The 22,872-nt window shown below is 36.4% G+C and overlaps 1 protein-coding gene across 2 annotated transcripts in view; it reads left to right on the top strand.

Annotated features, from left to right (window-relative positions):
* Nucleotides 1–22,248, top strand: part of LOC114030334 (poly [ADP-ribose] polymerase 14-like) — a 55,406-nt gene extending 33,158 nt beyond the window's left edge. Inside the window, exons 9-14 of one of the 2 annotated variants that reach the window (XM_027845140.1) lie at nt 1,367–1,457; nt 7,316–7,465; nt 7,784–7,846; nt 18,181–18,348; nt 21,375–21,575; nt 21,659–22,248. In XM_027845140.1, coding sequence (XP_027700941.1) covers nt 1,367–1,457; nt 7,316–7,465; nt 7,784–7,846; nt 18,181–18,348; nt 21,375–21,575; nt 21,659–22,005 — 1,020 coding nt within the window. In that variant the 3' untranslated portion in view covers nt 22,006–22,248. Of the gene's footprint in view, nt 1–1,366; nt 1,458–7,315; nt 7,466–7,783; nt 7,847–18,180; nt 18,349–21,374; nt 21,576–21,658 lie in introns of those variants that run through there. The other variant, XM_027845141.1, reaches the window with a different exon arrangement.
* The last annotated feature ends 624 nt before the right edge of the window (nt 22,249–22,872 follow it).

The following is a 22,872-nucleotide window of genomic DNA, read 5'->3' as shown; positions in this document are numbered from 1 at the left end:
ATTTCACTTAACATGATTTCTTCCACATATAGGAACTTAATAAACACTTTTTAGATTAATTTAAATCACATAATCCAAGTCCCAAACAATGACTATCTCCAGTCAGAGGGTATAATTGATGGGGATATAGATTCACATCCAGGAAACCTAACCCTATCAAGTTGACCAAACCCTCTTGATCAACTCTCCTCACTCTGGAGTACACCTTATTAATAAACAAGCAGAATGTTGTACTTGTAAGCATGAAATCTTAACAAACATTAAAGAAGTCCTCTCATGGGTGGGGAGATCTTCTATGAAAGATTGATGGGAGATTAAGATCACAAATCACAATGGGAGAAGGTCTGGATAAGGTGTGATCTGCACAGATGCCAATCCTGCTTTGCTGTTATTCCACAATCTAGAGGCCATGCCTGGGAAGATCTAAACCATGCATTCCCTAAGACCTTTTGTCCTTAACTGCCTCAATCATTTTTTCCATGTTGCCATGTGGCTGTTTATAGGTATACTTACCTTCTCCCCTTCTTTGCATCTCTTTCTCTGAGAACTATAACCAAATCATCACCACCATTTCATCTAGAAAGCATATGTTAATAGACCACTCTGTTGTTCTACTCACCATCTTTATGATTTCCCAGAGCAAAACTTTCTACCCATCTACCACTCACTAATTTGCATTATCTCCTCCATTAGATTGTAATCTTCTTGATGGCAAAAATTAGCTTTTCTATTTGTATTCTCAGCTCTCATTGCATTTTAAAATTGAGGATCATTCATATTAAGCATTCAACAATTATTTAAATAGATTTTGTCATAAAATTTCCATTAAAATTTCGTTTAACATAAGAAATCCTTCCATGGTAAAATCTTTTTAGGACCACTGCTTAAGTAAGGACAGTTAGGTCTACTTGGAAAACAACGCCTATCAAATAGTCTTCCTTTAGGATTCTAAAATTTCTTCTTTAAAATCACAGGAGAACACACATAGAACTGGAAGGTACCTAAGAAGCCACCTAGTCTTATCCCTTCATTTTTATAGATGAGAAAATTAAGGCTCAGAGAAGTTAACTGATTTCCCTGAGGCCACACAGGTAGTAGTAAAGTGCACACTAGGGAATTAGCATAGGTACTGTGACTCCAAATGCAGTGTCCTTTGAATTCTAGTGCTGGCTCTACTACCTAAAGATTAGCTTTCTTTATTTTTCTTGTCCAAGATTTAAGAATGGAGTTTCTACTGGGAATATGCACTGTAATGAATAATCATCTAAATAAATCTTTGTTTACTTGCAGGGTGTATTTGGTAAAGAATTGGATTTCTATTTCTATCAAGAATTGTTGTACTAAGTAGTTGTGTTTCTATTTCTAGGCATTTTCAGATGAATTCACTAGATGGGATAGTAGAAATGGAAATGGAAATCCTACCAGTTGCAGAGTTGCCAAGACTATTGATAGACAAGGTCTAGTAAAATTATTCTGTTAAAGAATTTACTGTTGCTTACTAAGCATTTGATAGTAGTTAAAATTCTAAGCAAATTAATGATGATCCAAATGAAGAACAAAACATCAGTAGAGAAGATGGCAAAGCACATACAACGTTTCTTGCTGTATTCTTTCTTTGATCTGAAAGCTCTGGATTTTCATGATGTCATCCCTGGGAGTTTTTATTTTGGGGTTTCTTGCTGGAGGTGATCAATGAATTCTCAATTTCCTCTCTGGTTCTAAGCATTATAGGCAGTTTTTATATATAATTTCTTGAAATGTTGCACCCAGACTTTTTAAATCATGATTTTCAGAGAGTGTGGTAGGTCATCTGTCTTTGACCTGTTTTCCTTTTCGTATCTTTGATATTATATTTATTCCGTTTACTTTTGTTTTTCAATATCTTGTTATACATACATATGTGTGTGTCTATGTGTATGTGTGTGTGTGTGTGTGTGTGTGTGTGTGTGTGTTTATCTATTGGTCACTAGTTTCTGTCCATTCTAATTTTCAGGGCATTCAGTTCTTCAGTGAGATTTTCTATCATCTGTTCTAATGTGCCAGTTTTCCATGCTATTTTTTCCTCCTTAGTATTTCCATTCTATATTTTTCATTTCATTTCTTCTAGCTACTCTTGCACTTCCTGTGACCATGACATGTTTTTCTTTAATTATGCCCCTGGACTTATTGAGGAGTTACTATTATCATTGGGGTATCCAAGGATTTCTTACATTATTCAGGTTTCCCTGTTTTGTATATCTCTATCATCTACATCACTATCTAGTTTGGGGTCTTGACCTGGAATTAATCTCCACAATTTAATGTCAGGAGTAGGGACTGCCTAGTTCTGAGTATAGAGACCCAGAGAAAGTCCTATTTCAAGGGACTCTAGGTCTGGGCTCTGCCTAGCAATTTCCTCTTGCCACAGAGCTCTGGGACCTTATCCTGCTGAAGGCTCTACCTACAGATGCTCAAGGTTTCTGATATCAAGCCAGGAATGCCATGATGGACCCCCTGTGAGTCTACCAGGTCTGCCTGCATGCCATCCTCCACCTATCCTGGCTTTTCTATCCCAGAGTTTCCATAGGAATCCAGGGATGGATCCTTCAGTTGGATAAGGGAGATTAGAGGCAATTCTTATTTCTTTCCAGATTGATTGATTTATTTCTATTTAATATTTTATTTGCCCAATAACATGTAAAAACAATTTTAACATTCATTTACAATTTTCTGAGTCCCAAATTTCCTCCCTCTCTCCATTCTCCCCCTCAACTGAGAAGGCAAGCACTTTGACATAGTATACATGTGCAGTCATGCAAAATATATTTCTTTGTTAGTCATGTTGTGAAAGAAAACACAGATAAAAAAAAAACAAGAAAAACAAAAAAATAAAGTATGCTTCAATCTGCACTTAAATCCCATCAGTTCTCTCTCTGGAGATGGAGAGTATTTTTCATTAAAAGTCCTTCAGAACTGTCTTGGATCATTGTATTGCTGACACCAGTTGATTATCATACAATATTGCTGTTATTGTATACAATGGTCTCTTGGACCTGCTCATTTCACTTTGCATCAGTCCATGGAAGACTTTCCAGGTTTTTCACAGAGCATCCTGCCTGTCATTTCTTATATTCCCTCACAGTCATATACCACAACTTGTTCAGCCATTCCTCAATTGATGGCTATTCCCTTAATTTCCAATTCTTTGCCACCACATAAAAAGCTACTATAAATATTTTTATACATATGGGAGTTTTTCCCTTTTAAAAAAACATCTTTGCGATACTAACCTTGTAGTGGTATTGCTTGATCAAAGGTTATGTATGATTTTATAGCCTTTTGGGCATAGTTCCAAATTGCTCTACAGAATAGTTGGATCAGTATACTTCTCCAACAGTGCGGTAGTGTCTCAATTTTCCCACATCCCCTACAGCATTTGTCATTTTCCTTTTCTGTCATATTAGCCAATTTATGGGGTGGTAGTTCAGAGTTGTTTTAATTAGCATTTCTGTAAACAATAGTGATTTAAAGCATTTTTTCATATGACTATAGATAGCTGTGATTACTTCACCTGAAAGCTACCTGTTCATATCCTTTGACCATTTATCAATTGAGAAGTGGCTCTTATTTCTATAAATTTGATTTAGTTCTCTATATACTTGAGAAATGAGGTTTTTATCAGAGAAACTTGCTATAAAAATTTTTTCACAGTTATTATTAGTAACTCTGTATTTCCCTCCATCCTATTTCCCTCCTGTTTATCCTATTCTCTTTCCTTTCATCCTGTCCATTCTCAAAAATGTTTTACTTCCTCCAGTAGCTCTTCCTTCCATAAGGACACCCCCTCCTCTTATCTCCTTTCCTTTTTACTTTCCTGTAAGATAAGATAGATTTCTATATCTGACTGAGTATGTATATTATTCCGTTTGAGCCAATTCCCGCAAGAATAAGCTTTATGCTCTCCCCTCCACCACCACTCCTATTTCACCCTCCACCGTAAAAGTTTTTTCACACCTCTTTTATGTCAGATAATTTACCCTATTCTACCTCTCCCTTTCCCCTTTTCCCAGTGCATTCTTTTTCTCACCCTCTAATTTTTTTTTAGATAATTATCCCATTTCATTTTAGACAAATATCCCATTTCATATGTGAGAAATAATTCATTTGGACCTCTACTCTATTCCAATCAGTAGTAATCAATTTGATATGATTTTATAGGAGTAGTGATTATAAAATTCTGTGTATTAGGCCCCAGAGCTATGAGCTATAGATTGTAAATTCATATATTTAATCATAGGAAGCTAACTAGAAACCTTCCACCCTTGTTTTTCCTTGTCATGATGACCAAGCACAATGTGGCAGAGATGATTCAACAACATGGAAAGCCCTCCATTTTATTTTTGCACCTCTGGACCATTCCCTCTTGTCCAACACATGCAGGTGACCATCTTATGACCATTTAGTCAATGGAGATGCCCCATGCTTCACCAAACCTATGACCTCCCCCCCCACTGATATGTCATTTTTGGTCCTCAAGAACAAGGTATATCAAGCAATGAGATTCTGTATTTCACCATGCCTCTTTTGCATATTTGGGTACCAAATTTTATAAATACAAGGCCCTGGAAGAAGGGGGCATTTCAGATCTCGAGGAAAATATGAGTTCCACTTTATTAGAGAGGACCATGGACCTTTAATAAAGTGCAGTTGGCTCAGAGCTCTGCCTCACTGTCTTTTATTGTAGGTTGGACAATTTTAATCCCTACAATATTTAACTTACACACATTTCCTCTTTGTATACTTCTAACTGCCCTAATAATGAGAAAGATTTTAAGACTTACAAGTACAATTTTTTCATGTAGGAATGTGACCAGTTTAACCTTATTGAATCCCTTATGATTTCTCTGTCCTGTTTACCTTGTTATGGTTCTCTTGAGTTTTGTATTTAAGTCAATTTTTCTATTCAACTCTGGTCTTTTCATCAGGAATGCTTGAAAGTCCTCTATGTCATTGAACTTCTATTTTCCCCCAAATGATTATATTCAATTTTGCTCAGGTAGGTGATTCTTGGTTGTAATCATAGTTGCTCTCTGAAATATCATATTCCAAGCCCTCCAATCCTTTCACATAGAAACTACTGAATCTTGTGTTATCTTGACTGTGGCTCCATGATATTTGAATTGTTTCTTTTTGGCTGCTTGTAATATTTTTTCCTTTTCTGACCTGAGAGCTCTGGAATTTGGTTATAATATTCCTGAGAGTTTTCATTTTGGGATCTCTTTCAGGAGGTGATTGGTGGATTCTTTAAATTTCTTTTTTACTTTCTGGTTCTAGAATATCAGGACAGTTTTCCTTGATAATTTCTTGAAAGATGATGTATAGTCTCTTTTTTTTAGCATGGCTTTCAGGTAGCCCAATAATTCTTAAATTATCTTTCCTGGATATGTTTCCAGGTCAGTTGTTTTTCTAATGAGATATTTCATGTTTTCTTCTATTTTTTCACTCTTTTGATTTTGTTTTATTATTTCTTGATGTGTCCTAAAGTCATTAGTTTCCACTTGCTCAATTCTAATTTTTAAGGAATAATTTTCTTTAGTGAGCTTTTGTACTTCCTTTTCCATTTGGCCAATTCTGCTTTTCAAGTTGTTTTTCTCTTCATTAGATTTTTGTGCTTCTTTTACCATTTGGCCTATTCTGTTTTTTTTAAGGTGTTACTTTCTTCAGTATTTTTTGTGCTTCCTTTACCAAGCTGTTGACTCTTTTTTTCCCCATGTTTTTCTTGCATTACTTATTTCTTTTCCCAATTTTTCCTCTATCTCTTTTACTTGATTTTAAAAATCTAGCCTATTTCTTCACTTTTAACTCTATGCCAAAGTGGGGCTCTGCTTCTGGAGTACAGGGGATAGTGTTTTAAGCTTTAGGTTTTTGGTGCAGCTTTTTCAGAGATAATTCTAGGGACCTGTAAGTTTCAGTTCTTCCAAGGTGGTATAATCTAGGGAGAGGTGTCTTTACTACTCTTTGGCCTGTACTCTTATCTATGAGCAACCACAAGCATTCTTTTCCACCCTTGAACTGTGACCAGGGTGCTACCTCCCCTATGGCCACAAGCTCTGGTGTGCTAGTGCTCCTCCTTGCCCTGGGGCTGAGACCCAGGACTGTGACTCATATTCAAGTATGGGCAATGCAACAGAGTCCTGCCTCCTAGTGCCAGCAAAGTGACCTTTGTAATTTCCTTCTAACCAATTGTCTGACCCCTTTACTGTCTGTGGACTGAGAGGTCTAGAAACTGCCACTGCTGCCAGTGATTCAGTCAACCCCAAAGCCTACTGCTGGTGTGCTAGAGCAAGGACTGCATTGAACTGTGCTCCACTCTCACCCCAATGCAACAGATCTTTCCTGACAATGTTCTAAGTTGCCATGGGCTGGAAAATTGGTTTCACTTTTTTTTTGTGGGTTCTGCCACTCCAGAATTTGTTTTGAGACATTATATGAAGTTTTATGGAGGGGTTTGGGGGAGAGCTCAGGGGAATCCCTGCCTTTTCTCCACTATCTTGACTATGCCTTAGATTGATAGATTTCTAAGCCTCACTGAATAGTTTTCAAGGGATCTGGGCTCCTCTTTGTCATAGCATGGCACCATCTTCCTCAAATCTCTGCAACTACAATATTCTTAGACTTTTAGACACTAGTCGTATTTATTTGGCATGAGTCAATCAGACACAAGACTGAATTGCCTGGCCTATTAAATTATCTAAACTCTTTTTTGACCCCATAAAGGCTGAGACTAGTATTTTCTCAGTTGGAGATATATGGTCTCTATATAGATGAATTTAAAACTCAACTAACCAAATATTTCTGTCTCATTAAATTTTACTGTGCTGATACATAAGAGAAATGGAATTGCACAATGGATGGAGGGTCAGTTTTAGAATCAAGAAGTCTTGTATTTAAGTTCTACCTCTGACACATACTAACTCTGTGACCATGATCAATTATTTATTCTCTCAATGCTCCAAGAATTCTCTAATACTAGAATTAATTTATGAGACACCAGTCTACATCAGTAAATAAGATCTCTGTGTTGAAAGTTCCTGATTTATGCATAATCATAGGTTGGCAGGGGGAAGGAGACAGAGAAAGATTGGGGAAAGGGAACACTCATCTAATTTCCTAAATCCTTTCAAACAAAAAATTTTTCTGTTGAGTCTTGGAAATTAAAGTCAAGAAATTTCTTGAAGGGGTAAAGGGAGGAATAAGAGAGAAACATATAATAAAGCCTCATAATACTAGTCACAGGATCCATCTTGGTATCTTGTTTTTCTTATTTTCTCTTTAGATTTCTTTGGGACTATTTCTAATACTGCACCTGGAGTTTATGAAACAACAATTGGTTCTATTTCCTTTATGGTTGCCTCTGGAGATATTACTGAGGAACAAGAAGATGTTATTGTAAACTCTACAAATGAAACATTCAACCACAAAGGAGGTATTATATGAATTGTTATTGTTGCATAAGCTATATCAATGACTTAAAACACTTGCCATGATTGAAGTAAATTAGACTGAATTTTGATTCAATAAGACATAGAATGAGAAGACCAGAACTTAACTTCTAGATTTGCCACTTACTAGTTGTGTGCTCAGCATGTGCTTTTTCTCCTCTCTGGGCCCCAATTTCCTTATCTGTAAAATTAAGTGGGGGTGGGTGAGTGGGTACAATGCATGACCTTTAAGGTTCCTTATATTTTCAATATTTTATGATTCTGTGATTCATGCTCATTCTTATTATGATTTTCTTATCTAGGGGTCTCCAAAGCCATCTTTGAAGCTGCTGGACCAACTGTGGAATTGGAATGTGCCCAACTGGGTATGGCATCTATGTTTATATTTTAGCCTTAAACTAGTCAAAGTAAAAGGGTTGGGTGTGTGACATGAGGATGTAGGAGATGATCACAGTAAATGAGAAGTATTTTAAGAGCCAGTGTTCCATGCAAAAGTGTCATTGTGATAATTTCACTTTAAATTTAAAGTTGAATATATTCATGTTTGTAAGAAAGTAACCACATATGATATGGTTTGAGACACCTTTATTGGTTCTTATGCTCCCAAATTTATTTTTTTTACCAACTTACCACAATATCTAAAATTTTCACAATGAAAAGGGGTTGACACTAGGACTGTTAGCTAGGAGAGTTCAGGAATTACAATATATGCAACAACTATAACTCTAGCCTTGAAAAACTATTTGACTGAGCCCAAAGGTGGAATTCGTCCTTACTCCCTCTCAACTTTGGTGTCTGGAATGCTTGTTTGACCCATGTTTGTCCTAGGGACTCTGCCTCTTCCAAAGTGGCTCCCTTTTGTCACATTTATTGGCTCATGAAATCTTCCATCCTGGCTACCACAGGGGATAGTTTTAATTATAATAAATTAGGTTATAGCTGATAATTATAGGGAAATAAAAGGAGAAAGTTAAAAAAGGTACTCTATAAAATGTTGAAGAGGTTACCTGACATGTAATTTATTTCTACATGAAAAAAATGCTACAAACAAAAAGACTCACAAGTACACATTTAGCTAAAATTAATAGGATTCAGGAATTTAACATATGATAATAGTTACACTGGGATGCTGATCCATATTCCTCATCAGAACATAGAACAGGTTGCAGGATTGTTAACTAGCAATTTCAAAATTCACCTTTGCTTGATGCTGCTTGATCAAATATATAGGGGCTGGCCTCTTTCTCCAATTGAGAAACTATTGTAGTAGCCAGGGATCCTTCTCTGCTACCATTTAGTTTTTTTTCATTGGACCTCAAAATCTCTCTATCTTTTAAACTCACAAGATCACCTCCTGGATACATCCACATGGAATATATGTTCCCATTAGATCAGACAAGAACAAATACAAAAGGGGCAAAGGAGACTAGGGCCCCAAGTGAAAACTCACCTAGTTAAATACACACACCATATAAGGAGTGAAACCAGGGTCACCACAATATGAATGAAGCATAGATTCTTCACTGAATTCACAAATGCCACCTGGAGAATCCAAGAAGGACTTTTATTAAAAAGGTGCACTGAATTTTCAGCTCCTTTGACTTGAAAACCATTAAAGAGTCTCTTTACCCTCTCAGAGCATGGACCATTTAGCCCTGATTCATACATGGCCAATATCAAACAATGTAGGTTACTGGAACCAATCTTTGTTATGTAAATATGGAAATAAAGTCAACTTGAAGAGTCAATAAAACTCTGGTAAATTATCACACTAATACTCATAGCACTATTAGCATCAAAATTAAGGTGAAAACCCTCCTTTTTTTAATAGCTATAAGCAATTTTTTTCCTGGAGTGTCCCTTGCAAAGAAATTTAAGCATTTGTTAGGAAGTATCTATTATATTTTTAAAAGATTAAATTTGTTTACTAAAAAGTAAATATCCTTTGACCCAAAGATTCAACTACTATGTTTTTACCCCAAGGAGGCCATTGATAAGAAGAAAGTTCCAATATATACCAAATTATTTTAGCTGTACTTTTTGTGATAGCAAAGAAACAAAGTAAATGCTCATTGATTAGGGAATGGATAAACAAATTGTGGCACATGAATATAATGGAATAAATACTGTAAGAAATGGCAAATATGATGAATACAGAGAAACATGGAAAAACTTACCTGAACTGATGCAGAGTGAAATAAGCAGAACCAAAATAACAATATGGAAAATAACTACAATGATGTAAGTGGAAAGAACAATTATAGACACCCAAAAAAAATCAAAAGCATGTGTTGCAAAATTACAAAGAAAAAGTATGGCTCAAAAGAAGATATATAAGAAGTCATTCCTACTCTAGTCTTTTGCAGAGGTAGGTGGCACACAAGTGTGTTACATTTCTTATATTTTCAGACTTTTTAATGTGATAAGTTTTGTCTATTTTTTCTTTCTTTTTTGTTGGATTATTATTTGTTATAGGAAAGATAGCTTTCCAGGAAGGTGAAAGGGAAGGATCATTTTTATGATGTAAAAAATATAAAAGACTGATAAAATTTGATTAAAAATAAAAAAGACAATTAGGACAGGATGGAACCAATATGGTGGAGTAAAGGCAGCAACCTAGTTGAACTTTCCTCCAAAACAACTATCCTCCAAACAATTTTAAAATAAAGCCTCAAATCAAATTTTTGAACAGCTGAACCAACAAGAGGTCAGAGAAAGATATTTTTCCAGCCTAAGACAACTTCAGAGATCAGTAGGAGAGGTCTGTGACAATGGGGTAGGAGCTGGCCCAGAGTGCAGCAAGAGCACCAGTGGTGGGCCTTGGAGGTAACTGCTACTACAGTGGCAGCAGCAGCAGCAATAGCAGCTTCAGGAGCTCTCAGCACAGAGATGGTAAGGATGGGTTGGATAACTGGTCACAAGGAGAATACAGGACACCTTTTGCCAGCACTAGAAAAAGGACCCAGCACTGCTTAGCAAGTACATTGCCCAGAAGCAGTCCTGGGTTGTAATTCCAGGGTGGAGAGGAGCCTTCTCAGTCACAAAGGAGCAGGGTCCCTGGTTAGAGTTCCAGGACCAAGAGCAACACTAGCACTTGCAGCTACAGGGGAGCAGGGGCCCTTTACCTTCTGGGTAAAGACCACAACTATCTCCAGATCACATAACCCCTGCAACTAGCTCTGAAAATAGCAGTACCAAAAAAGCATGAAGCTTGGGACAGTGCCTCCCCACCCCCATGTGAGCAGAGCCCAACTTCAACATAATGTTCAAATTCAAGAAATAGTCTTGAAAATGAGCAAACAGTAAAAAAAAGAACTTGACCATAGAGAGATACTGTGGTGGAGGGAAAACCAAGACATAAACTCAGAGGTAGAAATCAATGTGAAATCATCTTTAAAACAGAGCCTCAAAAAAAAATGCTAATTGGACTCAAGCCCCACAAGAGATCCTAGAAGAGTTCAAGAAAGAGATGAGTGGTAGAGGAAAAATTGGGAAAAGAAATGAGAGTAATGCAAGAAAATTATGAAAAGAGCAACTTTGTAAAAGAAGGACCCAAAAAAATGCTGAAGAAAATAGTACCTTAAAAAACAGAATTGGCCTAATGGTGAAAGAGGCACAAAAATGCAATGAAGAAAAGACATCCTTTAAAAGAATTCACTAAATTGAAAAAATATACCAAAGCTAACTGAAGAAAATAATTCCTTAAAAATTAGAATTGGGTAAGTGGAAGCTAATGACCCCATGAGACATTAAGAAACAATGAAATAAAGTCAAAAGAGTGAAAAAATAGAGGAAGATGTGAAATATCTAATTAGAAAAATGAGTAGGGGCAGCTAGGTGGCACAGTGGATAGAGCACCAGCCCTGGAGTCAGGAGGACTTGAGTTCAAATCCAGCCTCAGACACATAACACTCACTAGCTCTGTGACTCTGTGAAAGTCACTTAACCCTAATTGCCTCACCAAAAAAATAAATAAATAAATAAATGAGTGACCCAGAAAATAGATCGAGGAGAAATAATTTAAAAATTATTGTACTACCTGAAAGCTGTGATCAAAAAAGAGCCTAGACCTTATATTTCAAGAAATTATGAAGAAAAAGTGCTCTGATATCTTAGGTCCAGGTGGTAAAATAGAAATTGAAAAAATCCATCAATTATCTCCTGAAAGAGATCACAAAATCATAACTTCCAGGAATATTATAGCCAAATTCCAGAGCTCCCATGTCAATTAGAAAATATTGTAAGTATCCAAAAAGAAACAATTCAAATAACATGGAACCACAGTCAGGCTCACACAAGATTTAGTAGCTCCCACTTTAAAGGAGGAGAGGGCTTGAAATTTGATGTTCCTGGAGGCAAAGGGGCTAGGATTGCAACCAAGAATCACCTACCAAGCAAAACTGAGTATAATCTTTCAGAGGAGGAAGGATATTTAATGAAATAGAGGATTTTCAAGCATTCCTTTTTTTATAATTATTTATTTATAAAAAAAATTTCCCCAGCTACATGTAAAAATAATTTTAACATTAATTTTTAAAACTTTGAGTTCCAAATTCTCTCCGTTCCTCCCTCCCCACCCTTATTCATTGAGAAGGCAAACAGCTTGATATAGATTATATATGTTAGTCATGCAAAACATATCCATTATAGTAATGTCAGTGAAATTAGTGAAATATTAGTGAAAGCAAACGCAGACAAAAAACCTCAAAAAAAATAAAGTAAAAAAAAATATGCTTCAATCTGTATTCAGACACAATCAGTTCTTTCTCTGGGGATGGATAGCATTTTTTTCATCATAAGTCCTTCAGAGTTGTCTTGGATCATTGCAATGCTGAGAATAGCTAAGCCATTCACAGCTGAACATCTTACAACAATGCTATTATTTTGTACACAGTACATTTCACTTTGCATCAGCTTGTGCAAGTCTTTCCAGGTTTTTCTGGAAAAACCTTTTCAGGTTCATCATTTCTTTAGCACAATAGTATTCCATCATAATCATATACTATAACTTGTTTATCCATTCCCCAATTGATGGGCAACACCTCAATTTCTAATTCTTTAACCCCAGAGATGAGCTGCTATAAATATTTTTGTACGCATGGGTCCTTTTCCTTTTGGTTTTTTATCTCTTTTGGGATACAGACCTGGTAGTGGTATTGCTAATTCAAAGGGTATGCATGGTTTTATAGCCCTTTGAGCATAGTTCCAAATTGCTCTATAGAATGGTTGAATCAATTCACAACTCCACCAATAGTGCATTAATGTTTCATTTTTTCCCATATCCCCTCTAACATTTTTCATTTACCTTTTCTGTCCTATTAGCCAATCTAATATGTATGAGGTAGGACCTCAGAATTGTTTTAATTTGGATTTCTTCAGTCAGTGAGTTAGAGTATTCTTTTAATATGGCTGTAGATAGCTTTGATTACTTCACCTGAAAACTGATCTTATCTTTTGATCATTTATCAATTGGGGAATGGCTTATTTTTATAAATTTGACTTAGTTCTCTATATATTTGAGAAATGAGGCTTTTATCAGAGAAACTTGCTTCAAAATTTTTTTCACAGTTACTATTGCTAACTCTATTTCCCTCCATTTATTCTATTCTCTCTCTCCTTTCACCCTGTCCCTCCTCAAAAGCATTTTGCTTCTAACTACCCGCCCCACACTAATCTTCCCTTCCTTTTATTAGCCTCTTTTTCTTATCCCCTTCCCCACTACTTTCCTGTAGGGTAAGATAGATTTCTATACCCAATTGAGTGTGTATGTTATTCCATCTTTGAGACAATTTTGATGACAGTAAGTTTCACTCACTCCCCTTCACCTCCTCTCCACTGTAAAAGCCTTTTCCTGCCTCTTTTACATGAGATAATTTACCCCTTGCTTCCTCTCCCTTTCTCTTTCTCCCAGTACATTCCTCTCTCAACCCTTAATTTTATTTTTTAGATATCATTCTTTCATATTCAATTCACACCTATACCCTCTGCCTATATATACTCCTTCTAATTACCCTAATAATGAGAAAGGTCTTATGAGTTACAAATATCATCATCCCATGTAAGAATGTAAATAATTTAACCTTATTAAGTCCTTTCTAATTTCCCTTTCCTGCTTATCTTTTTATGCTTCTCTTGAGTTGAAAGTCTAATTTTCTATTCAGCTTTGGTCTTTTCATCAAGAATGCTTGAAAGTCTTCTAGCTCATTGAATTTCCATTTTCCCCCTGAAAGATTATACTCAGTTTTGCTGGGTAGATGATTCTTGGTTGTAATCTTTCAATTTCTATTTTACCATCTGGTTCTAGAATATCAAGGCAGTTTTTCTTGATAATTTCTTTTTTTTTCTGACTATTTTTTTTTGGCTACGCAACAGGGTTAAGTGACTTGCCCAGGGTCACACAGCTAGTAAGTGTTAGGTGTCTGAGGCCAGATTTGAACTCAGGTCCTCCTGAATCCAGGGCCAGTGCTCTATCCACTGCACCACCTAGCTGCCCCGATGATTTCTTGAAAATGATATCCCGGCTCTTTTTTTGATCTTGGTTTTCAGGTAGTCCAATAACTTTTAAATTATCTCTCTTGGATCTATTTTACAGGTCAGTTGTTTTTCCAATGAGATATTTCACATTGTTTTCTATTTTTTCATTCTTTTGGTTTTGTTTTATTGTTTCTTAATTTCTCATAAAGTCATTAGCTTCCACTTGCTCCATTCTAATTTTTATGGAATTATTTTCTTCAGTGAGCCTTTAGATCTTTTTTTCTTCCATTTGGACAATTCTTCTTTTTAAGGCATTGTTCTCCTCATTGGTTTTTTGGACCTCTTTTACCATTTTGCCTAGTCTGTTTTTTAAGGTGTTATTTTCTTCAGTATTTTTGTGTCTCTTTTACCAAACTGTTGACTCATTTTTCATGATTTTCTTGCATCATTCTAATTCCTCTTCCCAATTTTTCCTCTATCTCTCTTACTCAATTTTCAAAATTCTTTTTGAGCTCTTCCATGCCCTTAAATCAGTTGAAATTTTTCTTGGAAACTTTGCATGTGGGAACTTTGACTTTGCTGTCTTCTTCTGAATGTGTGTTTTGATCTTCCTTGTCACCATAGTAACTTTCTATAGTCAGAGTTTGTTCCATTGTTTTCTTATGTTCTCAGCCTATTACTTGACTTTTAAGTCTTTGTTAAAGTAGGGCTCTGCTTCCAGGGTGGAGGGTACACTGTCCCAAGCTTCAGGGGTTTTATGCAGCTGTTTTCAGAGATACTTCTAGGTACCTGTAAGTTTTCAGTTATTCCAAGGTGGTATGATCTAAGGAAAGGTCTTTACTACTCTCCTAGCTTGTGCTCTGGTCCATGGGCAACCACAAGCACTCTTTTCTACCCTGAAACTGTAAGGAGGGTCTCACCTCCACTGTGGCTGTAAACTCTGGTGTGCTAGTACTATTCCTCACCCTGGGTTGTGCTGGCACAATCTGCATTGGACTGTGCTCCACTCTCATCCAGGTGCAACAGACCTTTCCTGCTAACCTTCTAAGTTGTCTTTGGTGTTTGTGGGCTGAGAGGTCTGGAAACCACCATTGCTGCCCCCGATTTAGTAGCCCTGAGGACTGCTCCAGGTTTGCTGAGACCTGGTCTGCATTGGCACTGCCTATGCTGGACTACACTCCTCTCTTTCCCTGGTGCAACAGACCTTTCTTACCAACCTTCCAAGTCATCTTGGGTCAGGAATTTGTTTCACTCCATCTTTTTGTGGGTTCTGCTGCTCAAGAATTTGTTTAGAGTCATTTTTAAAGGTATTTGGAGGGTTTTGGGGGAGATCTCAGACCATTACTCCTCTGTCTTGGCTCCACCTCCCAATTATTCTAAGAACTCAAACATTTCTGATGAAGAGACAGGAGCTGAATAGAAAATTTGACTTTCAAATACAAGACTTAAGAGAAGCACAGAAAGGTAAAAAAATAGTCATAAAGATCTCAATAAATTAAACTGTTTACATTCCTACATGAGAAGATGACACATCTAACTGCTAAGAACTTTATCATTATTAGGGCAGTTAGAAGAAGTCTACATAGACAGAAGGCATGAATGTGAGGTGATTATATTGGGATGATCTTCCCAAAAGAATGAGGAGGTGAGAAAAAAGGAAAGCACTGAGAGAAGGGGAAAGGGAGAGGTAGAATAGGGAAGTATTTCTCATGTAAAGGAGGCACGAAAGAAGAGTTTTTATGGTGGAAGGGAAAATGGAGAGGGTGGCAGGTAATGCTTGGACCTCATACTCATCAGAATTGGTTCAAAGAGAGAAGAATACACACACACAGACACACGCACACACACACACACACACACACACACACACACTTAGTTGGGTATAGAAACCTCTTACCCAACAGTAAAGTGGGGGGGGGGTGGAAGGGGATATGAGACATGGGTGAGGAGGATGATAAAAAGGAGGGTGGATTATGGGAGACAGTGGTCAAAAGCAAAACATATTCTTGAGAGGGACAGGATAAAAATAGAGAGAGAAGAAAGAGGGGGAAATTAGGATAGAGGGAAATACACAGAAATCATTAACTGTGAATGTGAATGGGATGAGTTTACCCACAAAATAGAAATGGATACTAGAAAGGATTAAAAATAAGAATACAACAATGTGTTGTTTACAAGAAACATATTTGAAACAGAAACACACAGAGTCAAAATAAAGGGATGAAGCAAAATCTTTTATGCTTTAGCTGAAGTAAAAAAAAAGCAGGGGTAGTGATCATGATCTCAGAGAAAACAAAAGCAAAAAGAGACCTAATTAAAAGGGATAATCAAAGACACTACATTTTGCTAAAAGTAGCGTAGACAATGAAGTAATATAAAAAAAATTTTACAAGGTTCTCTGAAAAAACTTCATTTCTCAAATATATAGGAAATTGAGTCAAATTTATAAAAGTAAGAGCCATTTCCAATTGATAAATGGTAAAAGGATATGAACAGGCAGTTTTCAAAGGAAAAAATCAAAGCTATCTATAATGATATGAAAAATGCTCTAAATAACTATTGATTAGAGAAATGCAAATTAAAACAATTCTGAGGTACCACATCACACCTATCAGAAATGACAAATGATGAAGGGAACGAGGAAAAATAGGTACACTAATAAACTGTTGGGGGTGTTGAGTACTAGTCCAAACATCCTGGAAAACAATTTGGTGCCATGCCCAAAGGGCTACAAAGCTATGTATACCTTTTGACTTAGTAATACCAGTATTAGGTCTGTATCCCAAAGAGATCAAAGAAAAAGGAAAAGTTTATAGCAACTTTTTGTGGTATCAAAGAATTGGAAATTGAGGTGATGCTCATCAATTGAGCATATGATTGTGATGAAGTATTATCATGCTATAAGAAATGACTAGTTGGAGGGGCAGCTAGGAGGTGCAGTGGATAGAGCACTGAAGTCAGGAGGACCTGAGTTCAAATCCAGCCTCAGATCAAACACTTGACTCTTACTAGCTGTGTGATGCTGGGCAAGTCACCTAACCCCAATTGCCTAAAAAAAATGACTAGTTGGGTAGTTTTAGGGGGAAAAAACATGCCAAGATCCATATGAACTGAAGCAAAGTGAAATGAGAAGAACCATCATTGTACACAGTAACAGCAATGTTATAATGATGATCAACTGTGAAAGACTTGACTACTCTGATCGATTTAATGATCCAATACAGTTCGAAGGACTCATGATGAAAGAATGTTATCCATGTCCAGAGAGAGAAGTGAACTCTGCAAATTAAAGTATAATTTCCTCATTTTATTTATTTTTCATTGTTGTGATAGGGCTAATATGGAAATATGTTTTGCATGATTTCACATGTTTAATTGATATCATTTGCTTACAGTCTCAGTGGGTGAGGTTTGGAATTCAATTTAAAAAGAAAAGAATGATGAAAAATAATGTTATTTTTAAAAAAATTTTAAATAATCTTTTAGGGCTTTAGGGAAGTTGCTTATGAGTCTGTGAAAACTTTCACCAGGTGCTGTCATATGCAACAGACTTTCATCAGTCTCAAAAAGAGACAACATAAGAGTGGTAGGAGATGGAGTAAAGTTCATTATCTTCATTATCTTGAAAGCTTGGCATATGGAAAGGGGATTAGACCTATTGCATGAAGCTCTAGAGGACAAAACTTAACTTGCAATGAGGCAAAACTTAAATTGCAAATAAGCCTGATTTAAAGAAGACCTTAATATTATAGTTGCCCCCAAATGGAATTGGCTTGCTATCGCTGGAGGTGTTTACATAGAAAGTGCATAATAACTTGTCAATGATGTTTTAGGAGTTCATGCATGTGAGACAGTTGTACTTACATGACTCATACAGTCCTTATCATCTTTGGAAGTCTATACAAATCTAGGGGCAGCTAGGTGGTGCAGTAGATAGAGGACTGGCCCGGGAGTCAGGAGAACCTGAGTTCAGGTCCGGACTCAGACCAAACACTTGACGCTTACTAGCTGTGTGACCCTGGGAAAGTCACTTAACCCCAATTGCCTCACTAAAAAAAATGTCTATTCAAATCTAAACAGAAAAAATCAACAAGAATTGTGTCATTCAGGACTCTTTTATGTACTATTTTCCTTTGCCTAAATATAATATTTTATATTCTCAATAACCGACAGATTTAAATGGTTCATGTTTTATGCCTTTTACTTTTCTTCTTCATTTCTCCAGCTAAACTGCCTCATGACAATTTTATAATTACACAAGGGGGAAATCTGAAGTGCCAAAAAATAATTCATGTAATTGGTCACAAAGACATTAAAGAAACAGTTTCCAGTGTCTTACAAGAGTGTGAACACTTGAAGAGCAAATCTGTTGCCCTCCCACTCATTGGAACAGGTATGTAGCTTCTTGGCAGAATTAGTTTCTAAATTATCAGTGTCCCTTAGCGTCTGTATTCACTAATAAATTAAGAATAAAATTTGACAAGGCAAATAACTATGAGGTTAGTCTGTCTTGATAATATTTTTAACTCTAAGCACCATTGCCTTTGTGGGAATCAGTGGGTCTTAGTGAATACTCAAACCATGAGTGAACAAGGTGAAAAAGAAAATCAAAATAATAGCCAGGAATGGGGAACCTTCTAGGGCCTCAGATGCAACCTTTGACTGAGTCCAAGTTTTACAGAACAAATCCTTTTATTAGAGGGATTTGTTCTGTGCAGTTTGGATTCAGTCAAAGGGCTGCACTTAAGGACCTAGAGGGCCACATGTGGCCTTGAGGCTGCAGGTACCCCACCCCAGACTAGACTGATAAAGAGCAAGAAAGGGGCACAAAAGAATAGAGACAGGACTAAGTGGAAAGGAAAAAAAATTAATTCATTGTTCAATTTCTTTCAGCAGCTCTTCTTCTTCCTCTCTTTCCGCCAAGGCTTCATCCTTCTCTTGTCTCTCTATTTTCCTCAGAGAATAATTGCACCTACCTTACAGGGTTGTTGTGAGTACAAAATAAGATAATATTTATGAAGCATTTTGCAAACCTCAAAGTTCTATAAATTCTAGCTATTGTAAATATCTCCATTCTCTAGAAGAGGAAAGTGAATTGGAGCAAGGTTAAGTGACTTGTTCGGGGTCACACAACTAGTAAGTTTCTGAGGCAGGATTTGAACTCAGGATATTCTAATTCCAAGTCCAGAACTCTATGCACCATGCCACCTACCTCCTTCCTAATTCTGTTTCAAGTTCTAGCTGCTACCTAAAAGTTACCACATCAAACAAATTCATTACAGAAGTGGAATCATCAGATTTTTAGAGCTGAAAGGGGCCTTCAACAGTTTACTGTTTTTTTAGGCCATTCCCTCCTTTTTCAGATGAGGACATTGAAATCTAGAAAAGTTAAGTGACTTGCCAAGATCAATGAACAGTGAGTTAGTACAAAGACACAATTAAAACTCACATCCTTTCCAGTGCTCTTTTCACTATCTTCTCCTACAAATTGGAACCATTTTCCATTTCCATTTTATGACTAAAGGCATTGTTATTTTTCTTTTTCCCAAGACTTACAACCTCCAAATCCAGGCTTTGGTCTCTTCTTCATGCCACCTTGATCCCTTATCCAGATATACTATATTTGTTGATTATCCTCTTTTCTATGTATATTAAATAGTATTCTATTTTTTCCAATTACATGTAAAGACAATTTAAAATATTCATTTAAGAAATTTTTAATTCCAAATTTTTTCCCTCCTCCCTCCTTAAGATGTTACATGATTTGATATAGGTTATATATATGTACAATCATGTAAAACATTTCCATGTTAGCCATGCTGTGAAAGAAGTTTGTTGATTATTTTTACCATGATTATTCTGCCATGATATTTCTCAGACTCAGTTCTTCCTTCTCTTTACTACCATGGACAGCACCCTAGCCCAGCTCATCGTCACTTTATACCTGTATTACTACAGTAGTATCCTGGTTGTTTAGCTTCTTTGTCTTAGCTCCACCCTCTACATAACTTCTAGGATAACTTTTATTTTAAATATATATGTGCACATATACATATATGTATATATAGTTAACATTATTAATTTGTACTTACTCTTTTAAAAAATTTCGACTTTTTCAACCTAACAGATATTGCCCAACAAATACTCCCCAAAAATCCTTTAGAACATATATCCCCTTCAAACAATTTGTCAATTTTTAAGAGAAAAGAGGGGTGTGTCCTTTAATTTGGACAGTATGATACTAAGTTTGGCCATAATCACTGACCAGAGTTGTGTTGCCTTTCCATTTTGACTCTTTTTTTTACATCATTTTAGTCATTACAAATTTTCTTCTTTTGGCTTTGTTTCCTTCATCCATCATCATTTCATATAAGTCTTAGGGTGATATTCATTAAATATTTCATATTCATGTAACAATTTAATTCTTCATCCTGGATTTGGAGTCAAGAACCTGGTTTAAAATTCCGACCCTCTGTTATCTTAGACAAGTCACTTCCCCTCTCTTGGCCTCAGTTTCCTCATCTTCAAAATGAGAAGGTTAGATGATATCTCTAAGGTCTCTTTCAGCTTTTAATTCTATGATACTATATAAAGATGCTGTTGCTAACCCACTTTGGACAGTTTCTGAGTTTGGAGAGTAGTGATGAGTTTACCCTGTTTCATCCTCAGTCTTTTGTCTAATTACCTTTTTGACCAGTGGTAGAAAGTTTTCATACTGACAGTCAGAATTAAGGCTGCAGGCTAGATTTATCAGCTAGAACCAATGAAAAGGATTACATACCTTATGGTATAAGCTCCCTGTGGGAAAAGACATTTAGTTTGGGTTTTTAAAAAAATCTTCCTTGGTACCCAGAGATATAAAAAATAATATAGATAGTTGAATAAATGACCTTTGTAATGAGGTAACTCAAAGGGATGTTACATTCTCCTATTTTCAAAGAAAAATACAGAGTTTGAACCCACATTGGATGGCTTCTCTTCATGTAAGTGTCCTTCAGAGTTTAGAGGATGAGATAAATTACCTACCATAAAGGACAACCTGCTGGGACAAAAGAAGAATAGAGACCTGAACTGCCTGGGTAGGGGAGTTCAAAGTCTTAATCAGATTCATGGGTCCATTGCCCTGGGGACTGTAGGTTTCTAGGACCAAATCCTAGGCACATCACACATATCATGTTATTGTGGAAAGGATGCTGGAGCTAGAATCAGGAAGACCTGGGCTCGAATTCCTTGCCAGATACTTCACTAACTGTGTAGACATGGGAAAGAAAAATCGCTTAACTTCTCTAAGCTTTAATTGTCTCATCTGTAAAAGGAAAGATTTGGACTAAGTGGCCTCTAAGGTCCTTTCTAGCTATAAATGTTTCAACCTACAAATTGATTGCTTGGTAGTATCTTTTTATTGTTATATTCTTATAGGAAATGCTAAACAAGACCCAGATATTGTTACTAAAAAAATAATTGATGCTATTGAAGACTTTGCATGGAAAGGGTCTGGCCAATCAATGAAAAATATAAAAGTAGTCATCTTCCAACCACAGCTACTAAAAATGTTTTATGGCATTATGAAAAAAAGGGAGGGCTCTACGATGCCAACCTCATTGTTCTCCAAATTAAAAGGTAAGTTGCACACTTTTTTGTGATTGGCATTATTTAGGAAACATTCATGAGTATATTCTCACAGTATTAATTATTTTTTTTAGTACTTTTAGGTCTTACAAGACATGATTTGGTTTTTGGAAAGAAAATGGAATCAACTGTGTTTCAGATATGTGGTGAAAGTAAGGAGAATATTGAAAACACTGTCTCTTGGATACAAGATTTAATTTTAAAAGGACAAAAGAGTTATTCCTCCTCAGATGAAGCCATCCAAAACTTCGGTGAAGAGGAATTCAAGGAACTGAACGAGCTACAGAGAAATCTGAATATCACCATTTCCCCCCAAAATAATTTCTGTCTCCAGGTTGTAGGACTTGCCAGAGATGTATTAAAGGCTTCCCACACAATTGAGGACATGATCCAGAGAGTTCAGTTAGGTGTAGAAAAATGAGTCTAAGGCTGAGTTGTTCATTAGGTCCATTGAATGGAAGTATAACAACAATGGTGTTAAACTTTGATTTCTTTTTTTCCCTTCCCTTCCCTTCTCTATTCCTTGTCTTTCCCTCCCCTGCCCTGCCTCTTAAACCCTAGAGGAATATAAAGGTCCCTCTCTAATCAGTCATTTCTGCCTTAGAAAACTGATTCATATATTCCCCCATTAAAATTAATAAATTAGTAACTTTCTCATTTGCAAGCCAGTCTCTTGTCATTCTCCTTAGCTTAAATGAATGCTCCCAAATAACTGGAGGGATTGATTTACTTTTGAGTAAAGAGATAAAAACAATCATCTGAATCTGCCAAACTTATTATACAATAGGCAATGGTGAAAGCATGAATGATTTTTCAGTTAGATTTTTCCAGAAATGAGACTATAATGGAGGAGCAGGAAGATGAAGAGGAATAATAGGGTACTGGAGACCTTATTTTCTTTTATTTTTTAGAAAGTTGATTTGCCCATTGGTAGAGCCAACATGAACATTCACATTTGAATCCAACTCAGGCTCAGTTTGCTAAGCCAGTTGCTTTCCTAACTCCACTCTTTACTGATCATAATTGTTGACATCCCAGACAATGCCCTGAACAATGTTCCTGGGCTCACGTGCAACAATTAATGTTCTAAGAATAAATGGAATGAGCTTTGTGGGGATGATTTCCCTCAAAGACCCTGTGGGGCTGATGGTTTTCCAGGTTATTTCTGGAGTTCCTTGTGTTCCTTTGCTATTTTCCCCTTCATCAGAACCCCAGTCTGAGCTGGGAAGTTAGCTAGGAGGATCTTGTAATAAAGGTCATTAAATATTGGAAGCTGTACCTAGATAAG

The sequence above is a fragment of the Vombatus ursinus genome, unplaced genomic scaffold (assembly GCF_900497805.2).
Source record: "Vombatus ursinus unplaced genomic scaffold, bare-nosed wombat genome assembly UNPS02014959.1, whole genome shotgun sequence".
NCBI lineage: Eukaryota > Metazoa > Chordata > Mammalia > Diprotodontia > Vombatidae > Vombatus > Vombatus ursinus.
This window is presented reverse-complemented; position numbering and strand designations above follow the sequence as displayed.